Source organism: Bos taurus, chromosome 7 (assembly GCF_002263795.3).
Source record: "Bos taurus isolate L1 Dominette 01449 registration number 42190680 breed Hereford chromosome 7, ARS-UCD2.0, whole genome shotgun sequence".
NCBI lineage: Eukaryota > Metazoa > Chordata > Mammalia > Artiodactyla > Bovidae > Bos > Bos taurus.
In genome coordinates this window covers 71,554,236-71,569,963 of record NC_037334.1, presented here as the reverse complement: position 1 = coordinate 71,569,963, position 15,728 = coordinate 71,554,236, and the positions used below count along the sequence as shown (strand labels likewise).

The 15,728-nt window shown below is 46.3% G+C and overlaps 1 protein-coding gene across 1 annotated transcript in view; it reads right to left on the bottom strand.

Annotated features, from left to right (window-relative positions):
* Positions 1–7,933: 7,933 nt before the first annotated feature.
* The window catches only part of ADRA1B (adrenoceptor alpha 1B), a 61,012-nt gene continuing 53,217 nt past the window's right edge, over positions 7,934–15,728 (bottom strand). Inside the window, exon 2 of the mRNA NM_001191139.1 lies at positions 7,934–8,589. Within this exon, the coding sequence (NP_001178068.1) occupies positions 7,991–8,589 (599 nt within the window). The 3' untranslated portion in view covers positions 7,934–7,990. The remainder of the gene's footprint in view (positions 8,590–15,728) is intronic.

The following is a 15,728-nucleotide window of genomic DNA, read 5'->3' as shown; positions in this document are numbered from 1 at the left end:
AGGAGACGTCAACTAAAGCGGGATAGGAAATGCTTCCGACATTGAGCAGGTAGAGGCTAGGGATGCTGCTAAGTATCCTACAATTCACAAGAGAGCCCTCTCCCCACTCCCTTAGGAATAAATTATCCAACTCAAACCCTCAAGAAATTCTGGTGCATGTATACCTATATATCGATATCTACGTGTACAGGGTTGCAGTGTGCAATGTTCCGTTCTGTGGGTTGTAGTCAAAAAGCTTGAGATTCCCTAGCCTAGAAGACTGCTTGGAAGTCCAGCTCCTGAACCTAGTTCTGCCACTGAGCTTTGCTCACCAGGCCCTAATGGCATCTGTCCCTGCTCAGAGGATCTTGAATGCACTATTTGTTTTCTCCTGGTTTGCCTTTATTGTCAGATCTCCCCAAATAGGATTTCTCCCAGGAGAGTTGGAGTGTGGACATAAGTAGCTTCAGAAGAGAACCTTCTGGGACTTCCCTGGTGGTTCAGGGGTTAAGACTGTGCACTTCTAATGCAGGGGTCTTGGGTTTGATCCCTGGTCAGGAGACTCTGATTCCACATGCTGGTGTGGAGCAGCAAAAAGAGAACCCTCTAACACCCATTAACCCTGGTTCAGACAGAAGGTTTTCACTTTCCTGTTGGCCAGTTCTGAGACCCTTGGTTTTCCTTGTGTCCCCACACTGAGCTAATCACTAACACTAGTTGAACACTTTCTGTAAGCCCAACACTTCTCAGTTCCATGCATTGGCTCATTTCTTCCTCATAGCAACTGTGTGAAGAAGATTCTATCATGGAGGTTTTACTAGTGTGGGAACTAAAGCTCAGAAAGGTTAAATCACTTCACTGGGACCACACAGCTGGTCAAGTGCACAGCTAGGGTTTGAACTCAGCCTAATGACCAGGCTATACTGCCACTTTCCAAGCTATGCTCTGATTGGAACCTAGGCTTGAAACACGTCTATCACACAGACAGACCTGGTAGGAGAGGACGAATTCTAGGCTGGGGCCAGGCAGTGTTTAGTCTTGTTCTGACTCTCCCCTTTATCAGCCATGTGACCCTGGAAAGGAACTTTTAGAGGTTCAGCTTCCCAGTCTGTCAGGTGGGGATTCCTGTACCTGCTAAGCCTGTCTTAGGAAAACTGCTCTGGGAACACTATGGACATGGAACTGCTTGGGCCAGTCCTTTAAAGACACCCACCCTATCACCTCTCACCTCTTTGACATGCCTCTTCATCCAGGTTCTCATTTGTTGCCTCTTAGAGCCTCCTGTATCCATCAGCTTGGGCTGCCAAACAAACTCTACAGACGGGGTGGCTTAAACAACAGACATTTCTTTCTCACAGTTCTGGAGACTGGAAGTCTGAGATAAGGCACGAGCAGACCTGGTTCTCAGTGAGGACCCTGTTTCTGACTTGCAAGTGACTTCCCTCTCACCGCGTCCTCTCATGACTGAGACAGGATGCTCTGGTGTTGCTTCCTCTTATAAGAGCACCCATCCCATCACGGAGGCCCTACCCTCCTGACCTCATCTAAACCTAATTACCTCCCGAAGGCTCCACCTCCTAACACCAACACATCGAAGGTTAGGGCTTCAACTCGAATCCTTTCTCCCTGGAACTCCCAAACCCCTTTATCTACTGGCCTCCAATGGCAACGACACTGTGTCCTTCCAAAATTCCTGTGTCTTCAGGGAATGTCCAATCTCCTCTTCCAGACTGAAATTTTCACAAGACAAACCCTGTGTTTTATTTGCTTTTGTTTCGTTGGCTCCTGGCTTTGTGTAGGCGCTCAACAATAGCTTGTAGGATAAGTGAAAGAACAGTGGGGGAGTGAAGTACAGGTGTGAGTGGTTGCTGGGTTTCAGGTGGTGTCTGGCAGAGACATGAACGTGCTTCCAGCAGTAGCAGCTGGCACTACATGTGAGAACAGTCACCAGGTTTTTACACTTTCATCTGCTCCTGAGCTGTTCTGGAAGCTTTGTATATAGATGCTGCTTTTCTGAATGAGGCCATCAGCAAGGGCCAATGCTCTTTATCTTACTAATCCCAATGAAGTTGTCTCCACAAATAGCTTGTCTCGGAGGATTGTGCATTGAGGAGAGAACAAAAGGGGAATCATAGATTGGCAGAGCTTAGCGGTTGTCTTTGACTCAGTGCTTCTGATTGTCAGACAATAGACAGAAGCCTAGAGAAGGGTGGGGATTTGAGAGCTGGGCTATGACCAGATGCCTGGCCTTCAGACTCCTGCCTCCACTGAGGGGTATATGAAAGCACTAACTACAAAAACACAGGGGTGCTGGGTAGGCAGGACCCAGCTGACATTCTTCAGATGCCACTTCCTACAGGAAGCCTTCCCTGACCAGGACTGCCCCTGGCCCAGCTCCCAGGTTAGAGGTAGGAGCCCCTGCCATGAGGTCCCCTAGCACTCTGTTCTGCTGTGAAAGCATTCTGACACTCATGGGAGGTAACATACACTCATTCATTCAAAAATATTCAAGCACCTACTGTATGAGAAGCACTATTTTAGATGCTGAGGATGTAACAGTGAACAAAACAGACAATAATATCCACCTTCACGAAGCTTGCATTTCTAGTGAGCATAGGAAGACAAAAAACAAAACATAAAAACAGATAAAAATATATAACATGCTCAGTTCAGTCGCTCAGTTGTATCCAACTCTTTGCTACCCCATAGACTGCAGCATGCCAGGCCTCCCTGTCCTTCACCATCTCCCGGAGATTGCTGAAACTCATATTCATTAAATTGGTGACACCATCCAACCGTCTCTTGCTCTGTCATCCCTTTCTCCTCCTGCCTTCAATCTCTCCCAGCATCAGGGTCTTTTCCAGTGGGTCATATAACATGCTAGGCATCAATAAGCGCTGAATGATGTGGGCGGTGAGGAGTTCAGTTTTAAATAGGACAGCCAGAGGAATCAGATGACCCCTGAGAGGTGACATTTGAGGAAAGATGGAAAGGAGTTGAGGGAGGAAGCCACATGGACAGAAGGGGAACTAGGCAGAGGTGTCAGCAAGTGCAAAGGCCCTGAGTAGGGAGCTGCTGCTGATGCTGCTAAGTCGCTTCAGTCGTATCCGATTCTGTGCGACCCCATAGACGGCAGCCGACCAGGCTCCACCGTCCCTGGGATTCTCCAGGCAAGAACACTGGAGTGGGTTGCTATTTCCTTCTCCAAAGCATGAAAGTGAAAAGTGAAAGTGAAGTCGCTCACTCGTGTCCGACTCTTAGCGACCCCGTGGACTGCAGCCCGCCAGGCTCCTCCATCCATGGGATTTTCCAGGCAAGAGTACTGGAGTGTTCCCCAATTTGAGGAACAGCAGAGGCCAGTGTGGCCAAAATGGAGCGAGGGAAGGGGAGGGGCCTGGGAGAGAACGTCAGAGCAGACTGAACATTTGTTCACTCCCCACTTCCCAACGCACACTCTTCAGTGAACTAAATAGGAAGACAAACATGGCCAATTCTTGGCTGCTAAGCTTCAGAAGGCAGGTCCAGGTACAAGGTGGGAGGACTGTGAGAGGATGCACGTTCTTCTGAAGTGACATGACATTTCTTCATAGCTTCACTCTCACCCTCAGCCAGCCTAAATAAAGTTTCTGTGGACTGATAGGGAGGGTGAAGATGGTCCTGAAGGAATCTACTGAGAGCAGGTCAGGTAGCTGGAAGCTACCATGTCTGTTTCCAGGGCCAGGTGGAAGTCCACCCAGAATCTGAGCTGAGGATTGGTTGCTCTTCTCTTTTTTGGCATCTGCTGAGGACGCTTGGGGATAACAGGCAGAGTGAGGCCAACCTTCATCTGGAGAAGTGATGCTCAGTACTTTGCCTAGGTCCCATGCACTACCCTCCCAAGGTCCCAGGGCACTTACCTATCACCTCCATGCCCCAGATGGTAGACGAAGCCTGACACTTGGGGTCTCACCAGGAGACGATGGTGGTAGACACCACCCCACCCCAAATCCTGTCACACACGTAAATGGGATTCCCTGGTGACTCAGCCACCTCTCATCCAGGCTGGGCTCCGTGAGGGCTCCATCTCTCTTGTGTATGTTTCTCTCTGGATTTGGCCACTTCTATATATCAAGAGAGTAAAATCTGTTGAAATCCATGTATCTGTTAGATTTGGGTTGTTATGCTCAGTTTTCTCTGGTTTTTATCAGACTCTTAAAGGAGCTGTTGGTTTAAGAAGGTTCAGTACACATAAGGTGGCCCACAGATATTAAAAATAATGCCCAGTCTGGCCAAGCTCTTCTGTATTTCATCTCATCCCATTGTGAGGTCAGTGCTAATTGTATCCACTATTTTCACGCAGGGCGATCAATCTCAGGCCTGAGTAGCTGGTTCAGACAGTGGAGATGGGCCTTGAACCCAGGTACATGTTCAGAGCAGCCCAGTGTCCCCTTCTCCCACTCCTTTATCACGGGATGCACTATCCCTAAGACACCCAGGCTTCCCTCACACACATATTCTGGCTTTGTCACTCTAGAATGTTCTATAACATTATTTTTTTATTAAATTTCACTTTTCCTTTTAGTTTGGGCTGACTGCTTTGAGTGATACGTTTCTTTGTGCTATAAGACACAAAATTCTTTTACTCTGTCATAAACTTGTGTCTCTTTTCCTCAAGTTGGACCTGAGTCCTAAAACCCTGACATGTGATGAATAGCACTGAATTTTTTTTCTTTGTCCTTTTACTCAGATTTTCTGAACTTCATATATCAAAGTAATGAACTGAATAACTAATACTCTGCGAATAGCTACCCTTTATCTCAGGGTGCCAAGTGACTGGCACGGTGTGGTTTTACCCTCATAATCTCATTTGATCTTTCTAATATCCCTATGAAGTAAGTATTATTATTATTATTACTATTTTATAGTTGAGGAAACTGAGGTTGTGGCAGGAGTGGGATTTGAGCCCAGAACTGCAGGATTAACTACTGCCCTTGCCAAGCCACTGCCCTCTTTACTTTAGTTGCTGTAAAAATGTATCCCTGTGCATGCCTCAGGGGTGACAAATGACCCAGCAGTGGTTGGGTAGCTGGAGATGATAAAGTAGGGCTGCTTTACGGCCAGTTGCGAGGTCAGAGCAGAGAGGACCTGCTCTCCCCAAGGGCTCTTGATGAACTCATGCTTTGGCTGGGGTACACTGCAGTGAGACTTCCTGGAGAGGTCAGTGTAATGCAGGCCCTGGCTGGGGGCAGATCTGGAACCTAGCATTCTCTGGGGATGTGAGTCAGCTTGGTCAACCTTCCTTCTGGAAAGAGGTATGAGGCTGTCACTGCTATTTGTGCTGCCTGGGTGGCCTCCAAACACCAATCATGTCTGAGGTCATTGGAACTGAGCAACTCAAGGAATACCTTTGGTGACTGTGGCTTCAGATACCCGAGGTCCAAATTATAACTTGCGTCTGCCCAGTGATTCACAGTTCAGTGTTTACACCACAGTGAGCTCATTGAATGCTTTGTGCGTCCTGCTGGGCTCTGATGATCGTGTCCATTTGATAGATGCGGAAATAGATGAGAAGAGGCAAGGTCAATTGCCCAAGATCTTGAACCCAGGTCCTGTTGACTCCAACTCCCGTTCACTGGTGATCTTCAGACTTCATGCTGTGGAGCCCTTGAGTATTTGGGGCAGGCCAGGGAAGGGGCTGAGGAGGTGCAGGAGGAGGCCAAGGGGCTGAGGCTCTGTCTTCCTTTTCCTACTTCACTCCAGGCCACACTTGCATCAGGATTCTGTGACAGACTTGTTTGAAATTTTTGTGTTGCTAAGAAAATATTTTCAGAGGACTCTCTCAAATGGTACTTTCTTCTCTGGGAATTGGATGCAGGCTCTTCCTTCCCAAGGACTCCCTTTTTTCTCTAGAGGCAGGGAGATACCTGCTCTTTGTTGGAGAATATACTCAATCCCAAGGTGGCAGCACAAGGGAAGGGAAACATGCTGGACAGGGTTGCAGCAGGTCTTAGTCCTAGGTTAGTGTGACTTGGCAAGTTATTTACCTCACCCTCTGTATCTGTTAAGATGAGGGCATTGGCCAACATAATTCTGAACATCCAGTTTCATTCAAGTCACCAGTGAATCTGGGATATCATGCTTAGTTCATAGGATCTTAAACAGAGCTGAGTCACTTGAAATTTGATGAACATGTAGTAATTTTTTTTGTATGCATTTTTTTTCCCCTGGAAGGTGTGCCTATAGCTTTCATCAGAATCTCAAAGGGGTCTGTGATACAGAACATCTAGCATTTCAGGATTTTTTTTCCCCTCTTTTTGGCAGATATGCTAGGGAATCATATTTCTCCTTAGGGAGGGGGCTAAAGTTATAAGAATGGTGTGAGAAAACTATTTGGAGAAAGGAAACAAGGGAAACTTCTAAAGACAAGCAGAGCTAAAAGATGGAAGCTAGATCAATGAGTAAGAGCCTGTGAGCAAGTGGGCAGTACTATTTAAGCTCCTGGATCCAGCCATGCCTGATACCCTAACATTTTTCAGCTAAATAAATGACTGCTCCTCCCTTCTTAAGGCATTTTCTATTTCAATCATCTATAGGATAAATGACTGATGTGCTAATATTATTGGAAGAAGCTACTGCCATTTAAAAAATTAATGAATCACAACATAGAAAAAGCAAAACAGGAAGAGAAAGGGATTGAGGGGGTTTCCTCTTGGGTTTTTTTTTTTTTTCAATTTCAGGGAAGAAGAATGCTCCTTATTTTGTTCCCCATCCTTTATTCTTTTAGCAAACCAGTGCCTTTTAGAGGCAGAAAAGACCTTAGAATCAATCTTGACATTACACAGATGGGAAACCAAGATCCAGAGGCGATGTGACTTTCTCAAGGTCATATACTAAATTGGAAGCAGCAGTGAGAATAGAACAGAAGTTACCTTCTTCAAGGTATGCTCCTCCTCTCTGCAAATCTTTCCTCAGTGATTCTTTTCCAGGCAGGCTCTTCAGTTAGCAGAGCTTAGGAAAGTTCTTACACCCATATATGTTGTATCCACACATGGATCCTTACCTTGTCCAGAAAATTCTGCAGTCTGGATTTCTTTTTCCAGTTCCATGGGCACAGGCTAACAATGCAGTGTTTTGTCCAAAGATGTTGGAGGAGGTAAGGGACCCAAGCCCTCACAGGTGACAGGCCCACCTAGGTAGCCCCAGCTAGGATTGGGGTCCTGGGGATCTGGACCAGGGCAGGCATTGCCCACGGCAGGAGGATTTACAACTGCTAAGGCTCAAAAGCAGACAAGCAGGATTTATGGGACAAGTCCAGGGGGTCACTTTCAGCCACAGGGTTAGATTAGTGCAGCCCTTAAAGGCAGGAATAGCAAAGGCAGATACCGGGGCCAAGCCGGGGCCAGCACAACCATTACCCACAGGGTCGGCAGGAGAGAGGGGCATACCTGAACGCGAAGGTAAAGGAAAGTCAAGAGCCTACCTGCCACCGCATTCACAAACCACTCAAAGCCGCACAGGAGAAATGACCTTTAATGTCCGACTTTTGTTTCCAACCCCGCCAAAGTGACACCCTTCAGGGAAGTACAGGAGGGGCCTGAGAGGTAAGAAATCAGGAGACACACAGCGCCCCGGCGCCTCCTGGGCGCACGCACACTCGCTCTGCCCCCCTCGCGGGCGGCCCCACACACGCACACACGCAATACACGCACATCGCACAGACACACGCACGTGACCCCACAGTTAAATACATGTACAGAAGGACTCGTTTAGATATATACAGAGAGAGAGAGAGACGGATATCCCGGCCGGCGTCGGGTCCCCCAGGCTCTCAGCATGCTCGGCCCAGCTCTCAGCGCTGTACCTGGCACCCATGCCCCTGCCAGAAAAGCAGCTGCCCCTCTTCCCGCCCCCCTCCCCCCGTTTCCCGGTGGGGCCCGGAATCTACCGGGCGCCGACACTCCCGTCCCCCCTTCGCCCGCCCTCCCCCCACGATGATGGGCTCCCCAGGGAAAGGAAGCGGTGCGCGGGGACCCTAAAACTGCCCGGGCGCCAGGGGCATGTTGCTTTTGAAGCCGGGCTGCCCGTTGGCCACGTCGGCTGCGGCCTCGTGGCCGGCGTCCCCGTCAGTCCCGGGGCTCTCGGGCTCGGCAAGGAGCTTGAAGGTGAAGAGCGGACCCGAGTCGCGGCGGCCGCGGCGGCCCGGGGGCTCGGGCGCGGGCAGGCTCAGGAGGGCGCCGGGCGCCTTCCACTCCGGGAAGGCGCACAGCTCGACGGGCGGCGGCGCGCCGCGGCCCAGATAGCCGGGGCTCGGCGAGGCCGAGGGCAGGGTCCGCTGGCTGCCGCTCAGGCAGCTGCCGCTGTCGTCCAGCGAGTCCTTGCGCGACTGAGAGCGCTCCAGCGAGCCGCCGCGCGTCCACGGCCGGTAGGTGTAGCCGCAGCCGCCCAGGCGCCTCCGACGGCGGCGGCGGCGGCGGCCGCGGCACTGGCACCCGAGGATGCGCACGAAGGCGCGCTTGAACTCCTTGCTGGAGCACGGGTAGATGATGGGGTTGAGGCAGCTGTTGAAGTAGCCCAGCCAGAAGACAACCTTGAACACGGCGTCGGGGGCCTTCAGGGTGGAGAACAGGGAGCCTGCAGGGGGAAGGGGTGGGGTGGGCACGGGCAGAAAGACAAACAATCGGTGAGCAGACAGACCCTCTCTTCCATGTGATTTGCCCACAAACTGTCAACCGGTGGATTCCTGTCTCCTGCATCCTTTGCCCAGGCCAGTTCCTCTGCCTGGAATACTGCCGTTCCATCTCAAAATACATGACTCCTACATGCTTTTTTAAAGTCCAACCTCCATCTCTTCACCTTCGCCCATAAAATCGTTCCTGATTTAGCTAAACAGGATTCAAAGAACTGTATCTATAACGTTCTTAGGATAGCGCTTACCAGTTTCTTCGTGAATGATAATAATAACAATTATACATAGCTCTTGTACAGCTGTTGGAACGGCACTGTGTTGGTTCTTCACCTACTATTTTATCCTTCACAGAATGCTATGAAGTACTTCCATGGGAAATATGAGATGTATTAAAGACCTAAAGGTGAAAGGTAAACCTTTATAAGGTAAAAGAAGACAAGGTAAACGACAGTCTTACCGATGGAGAGGTGAAGAAAAACGACTTAACACTTCAAAAAGATAAACTATGGGGCAAGAGTCAGAGAAGATATTTACAATGTCTTAAGACTGTCAAGGGATTGGTATTTAGAGTACATTAGGACTCCTGCAAGTCAACAAGAAAAAGCATTCATTCCTAGCAGAAACGTGGGCAAAGAAAAGGAACAGGCAATTTCAACAAAATAGAAAACTGGAGGGCTAATGAGCATGTGCCAAGGTGCTCAAAATATTAGGCAGTCAAATTAAGTGAGAGCCACAAAGTGAGAGAACATATCTGTTACACTGGCAAAAATTAGAAAGCTCAATAGTGCCAAGTGCAGGCAGGGGTGTGGAAACATGGGGAGTCTCCTGCTGGTGGCGGACACAGGCTGTGAAGACCTGATCCCATTAAGTATACAGATAGCTCCTGACCCAGCAATTTTCACACAGGTCAGCAGGGGCCATGTGTGACTATGCTCAGGGTGATGGTGTTTATGGTGACAGAGTTGGAAAACACTTGGGTGCCCCTCATTGCGAATTATGGAAAAGTAGAGTTTGGACATGCATAGCAGAGCAATTACGCAGTACCTAAAAGTCCAAATAGCAATATGGAAAGATCTCAAATACCTTGTTCTTTGTAAAAAAAAAAAAAAAAATAGGAAACAGAATGAGCTTTATAACATAACATCTTTTAAGTAACACACCAAACAATCAAACTCATTTGCAAAAACACTTTGAAGTTAAAAAATACATATCAAATGCAAAATGGGTGTCTATGGGTGAGGCAGAGGGAAAGGGGAATAGGAGATAGGAATAAAAGGAAACAAATCAATAAAATAAGAGATGCCAGACTTAGACCTATGATGATGGGATGCCGATAACTGAGAAACATGACTAACTCATGCGTCTGAATCGAGGTCCAAAAGCATGTAATGCAAAATTAATTTCAAAACTATTTCCATTTTAAATACAAGGCAACTGAGACTTGGAGAGGTTAAATGACTTGCCCCAGGCCACATAGCACGTTTGTAATATAGCTGGGATTTAAACTCAATTCTGTTTGAATATGAAACATTTTTGTTTGTTTGTTTTGAATGCTATTAATTTCCCTTTGTGGAAAAATGAGAAGCTATTAAAAAGCAAAAAGAAAAGAAAAAATATTTTAAAAGCACAAATAAACCCTCAATGTAGAGATACCACATTCTGGTACATAAACTTCCAGATTTTTTTCCTGTTGTATATACTACACATGTAAATACATATGTAAATGTTTGCATATATACATGTAAATATTGTGGATACACATACATATGTAAATGAACATATATTTGTTGTATATACATATGTAAATGTTTTAAAAATGCAATTATACTTCACAGAACATTCTGTAACTTCAAACCATGTCCCTAAACCAGCCACTCCACCTGTAGCACAGTGACTTTCGTATTCCTGTCTAACCTCCTCTGTTACACTGTGAGCTTCCTAAGAGCCTGGTCTTTGAGATCACCTTTGAATCCATTTGAAGGAAGAGCGTATGAGTGGGAGAAATCGTAGCAAATCTCGAAATCCAACTTCCTCACTTGATCCATGGAGACACTGAGACCCAGAAAGTAGCTGAAGATCCCATAGTTGTTGCATAGATGCCGTAAGAATCCCTATTTTGGATTGCACTTGAGTTTTCCCCCTGCAGTACTTGACCTTCTTGATTATTGAGCTCTGGCTTGTTGTTACAGGGAGCCTCCTGATTCTCTGCTTGGCGATAGAGGGATGGTGGCTGGCCAGGGTTCCTGCTGCAGGGTTAAGTCAGAGAGGGATTAAACTTGGAAAGAGGGTTATCCATACTTGTTGCATCTACGCCCAGCTGCTTCAGTCGTGACTGACTGTGAGCCTATGGACTGTAGCTCACCAGGCTCCTCTGTCCATACGATTCTCCAGCAAGAACACTAGAGTGGGTTGCCATGCCATCCTCCAGGGGATCTTCCCCGACTCAGGGATCAAACCCGCGTCTGCTACGTCTCCTACATTGGCAGGCGGGTTCTTTGCCACTAGTGCCATCTAGTGTTAACTATAAGTATGTTGACGTCTCAACTCTGGGTTAGGGCTAGGTGAGGCCAATGAGGGCGCCACCTCGTGGTCTGATTCATGAAAAGGTCTGCACCGTTGGGTTTTGGTCCCACTGTTGGCATCACCGACTCGATGGATGTGAGATTGAGCAAGCTCTGAGAGTTGGTGATGGGCAGGGAAGCCTGGCATGGTGCAGTCCATGGGGTCGCAAAGAGTTGAACACGACTGAGTGACTGAACTGACTGTCCAAGATTATCCTTTGGATAGAAGGCTCCAGTGGAAATGCAAATATGACATGTGGACACCCAGTATCCATGATGGGGCGAGTTCTTTCTGCCCATGTGGATGGTCTTGTTTCTGTCACAGAGTCTAAAGGGAATAGTTAAAATGGTCTTGAAAAAAATGGGAACCTGGAGAATAAATCTGGGAAGTGGAGAGAGGGAGCTAACAGTTGGAAACCTTGTGCATTACTCTGGAGGGTAAATGTTGGTGAGCATATGCACAGGTAGGCACACCATCCATGAGGACATGTTAAGGCCTGGGATTGAGCTGGTGGGGAACAAACAATTGTGGCAAAGGTGGGGAGGGTCCAGAGCAGGAGAGCATCCTTGCTGAAGACAGACTTGTAACTCTGCTTGCCAACCCTGTTGAAGATGGTAGTAAAATGGCCTAACGGGGCTGTATCTTGAAGGACCAGCTTTTAAAGGATACACGAATTACAATAATACTAATAGCTAATATTCATCAGAACCATCAGTCACATTGTGTGTGCTTTATGCAGATCCTACACTAAACCCTTTACACCATTCACCAGTTTAATGATCACAATAATCTCTAGATGAAGGGACTATAGTTGGTCCCATATTATGAATCAGGACACCAGCATATGAGTGGTAGCTTTTTACATTTTTATACATTCATTCTTTCATTTGTTCATTCATTAATTCCACAAATATGGAGCTCTGCTAAGTGTCAGGCATGAGGCCAAACTGTGGGGATACATTAGGGGTGTTTCTGTCCTGTGGCAGTCCACAGGCTTGTGAGGGGGCAGTTCACTGCACCGGAACACACATAGCATTATGATAGGGGCATAAATGCCATTCTCTCCTTCTGTGCCATATGGCATTTCTCCCTAGGTTCTTCTTCACCTGCATCACACTGAAAGCACCTTGTTAGGGATAAAGATGGGCTGGAAGTTTGTCTTTATTTTTTTACCAAGCACTCTCCAAGGACCAGTGGGCTGAGATGTGCTCAGCCAAAGGGAAGGGGGATGATGTTGATTTTCTCATGGCATTCATTTACAGCCATAATTTGAGCTTGGGCTCCCTGAGATGCCTGTTCCTCTGAGAAGGTCATGCTTTGCCTTTAGCCAATTTAGGCAATGTGGCCTGGTGACTTGAGCTCAGAGTTTGCAATCACAGAGGCCTGGTTTTGCATCCTTTTTTTGGAGTATTGGCTGTTTGACTTTTGAAAAGTTAACTGGCTCTCTCAGGCTAAATTTTCTTATCCACAAATTGGGGATAACATCTGCTTCATAGGATTATTCTGAATACATGAAAATATCCATGTTAAAACACTTGATATGGGGTCTGGCACCTTGAAAATTGATAAATGGTAGCCATTTTCCAAATATACTTTATATCCTGGCCCATTCATTGCCATCCTCCAGGAACTCTGCTGATTAACCCTACCTGACTCAGAGTGACTCCTTTATTCTGTACTCCTCGGAACATATACAATCAGATCTTATTCTGTTATTTTATTGTTTGTCTGTTAATGTTGCTGAGCCATCCCAGGGCTGGCTAAGTCCTTGTTTACCACTCATACTGTAAACTCCTTCTGGGCAGAAACCATGTCTTTATTTCTTTTCCATTCCAGGGAAAGAATATTTTTATTACATTTTATTAATATTTTATATTTTTATTATAAAAGTGACACAGTGGAGAATGAATAGGGGGAGCACAGAGAATTTTTAGGGCACTGAAATTTTTGGTATGATACTATATTGGTAGATATATGTCGTTATACATTTGTCCAAACCCATAAACTGTACAACACTAAGATTGATCCCTAATGTAAACTGAGGACTTCAGGCGATTATGTGTCAATATAGGTTCACCACAGTACCTTCCTGTCGATTTGGAGGTGAACCTAGAACTGCTCTAAAAAATTAAGACTATTCAAAAAACCTCACATCCTTAAAAAGAGGGTTTCCCTGGTGGCTCAGATGGTAAAGAATCTGCTTGCAATGCAGGAGACTCAGGTTCGATTCCTGGGTCAGGAAGATCCCCTGGAGAAGGGAATGGTAACCCACTCCAGTATTCTTGCCTGGGAAATCCCATGGACAGAGGAGACTGGTGGGCTATAGTCCAGGGGCCACAAAGAGTTGGACACGACTGAGCGACTAACACACAATACACATATTTTCACAAAGCTAAAAATAGAATTTCCATATGATTCAGTAATCCTATTTCTAGGCATATATCTGGAAAAGATGAAAACTCTAATTCAAAAAGATGCCTGCACCCCAATGTTCACAGCAGCACTGTTTACAATAGTCAAGACATGGAAGCAACTCAAGTGTCCATCACCAGATGAATGGATGAGAAAATGTGGTGGGCACGCATGCATGTGCGCACACACACACACACAGGAATATTACTCAGTCATTAAAAAAAAAATGAAATGATGCCATTTGCAGCAACATGGATGGACCTGGAGATGGTCATATTAAGTGAAATAAGTCAAAAAGAGAAAGACAAACACTGTATGGTATCACTTATATGTGGAATCTAAAATATGACGCAAATGGGACTTCATTGGTGATTCAGTGGCTAAGACTGCACTGTCAGTGCAGGGGGCTTGGGTCTGATCCCAGGTCAGGGATCTGGGTCCCACGCGCTGCAACTAAAGCACCTGTGTGCCGCAACTCAGACCCAGAGCAGCCAAGTAAGACAACAACCCAATGAGCTTATTCACAAACCAGAAACAGACTCACAGACACAGAAAACAAACGTGGTTACTAAATGGGAAGCAGGGGAGGGCTACATTGGGAGAAGGGGACTTACAGATCCACACAACCATATATAAAATAAACGAACAACAAGGCTTTACTGTATAGCACAGGGAACTATATTCAATCAGTTCAGTCAGTTCAGTCGCTCAGTCATGTCTGACTCTTAGCGACCCCATGAATCGCAGCACACCAGGCCTCCCTGTCCATCACCAACTCCCGGAGTTCACTCAGACTCACGTCCATCGAGTCAGTGATGCCATCCAGCCATCTCATCCTCTGTCGTCCCCTTCTCCTCCTGCCCCCAATCCCTCCCAGCATCAGAGTCTTTTCCAATGAGTCAACTCTTCGCATGAGGTGGCCAAAGTACTGGAGTTTCAGCTTTAGCATCATTCCTTCCAAAGAAATCCCAGGGCTGATCTCCTGCAGAATGGACTGGTTGGATCTCCTTGCAGTCCAAGGGACTCTTAAGAGTCTTCTCCAACACCACAGTTCAAAATAGATTATAATAAACTATAATGTAACAGAATTGAAAAAGAATATATATATATAAACAAATCACCTTGTTGTATACCTGAAAGTAACAAATATTATAAATTACCTAAACTTCTACTAAAAAAACCTGTCACATTAAAAAAGTGACACCTGCTAAATTACACAGTACAAAAAGAATCTATATAATATAGAGTGAAAATTCTTTCTCAAGTAGATAGGACCAGAGTCAACAGTTCTGTTTTTATCCTTTCAGATGGATTTTTAAAATGGGGTCATACACATACCTTTCCCCAAATTTATTTCTTCACTTAGAATATATAAAAGACATTTCTTCATGTCACAGCATTACATCCTGCTGTCTGGATATATAGTATTTCACTTAACTCTTTCCTGATAGTAGTCAGATAGGTGATTTTCAATTTCGGGCTACTACAAACTGCAGTAATGAAAAGCCTCGTGCATCTTGTGTTTTTGCACACTTGAGTGTTTCTGCAGGGTAACATTCTTCATGAGGAATCACTGGGTAGGTTCCACATTCAAGTCCTGACAGCTAGCCAAACCGCCTTCTGACTGGCTGTATCAATTTACTATCCCAATTGACTGTGTAATGAGTGTGATATTTTCCCCACATCTCCACAACTTTGTGGTGTGGTCAGTTTTGAATCCTCGTGTATCTGGGAGCTGCATAATGACCTTGCCCGCCCTCTTGTTCCATTTGCATTCTCCTTTATTTCGTCCTCCAGCAGACCAGAATGGCTCTCCCACCTTGAGCAAGCCCTCGGTGACTTCTGCTAGGGACTGCCCTTTTCTTATTAGACTCTGACTCTTGGGATGGAATCCTGGCTCTCTCACCAGACCCGTGACCTTGAGCAAGCTTCATACTATCCCTAAGCTTCTTCAGTTTCCTCATCAGTAAAATGGGTCTAATAAGAGTATCACCTTCCCTGGGTTGTTTTGAGGATTAAACAAGATAAAACATGTAAAGCTCTTATTAGCATGCTGGGTACCAGGTTCCTGCCACCTAAATCAACTCTGCATTAATGCTAATTAACCAAA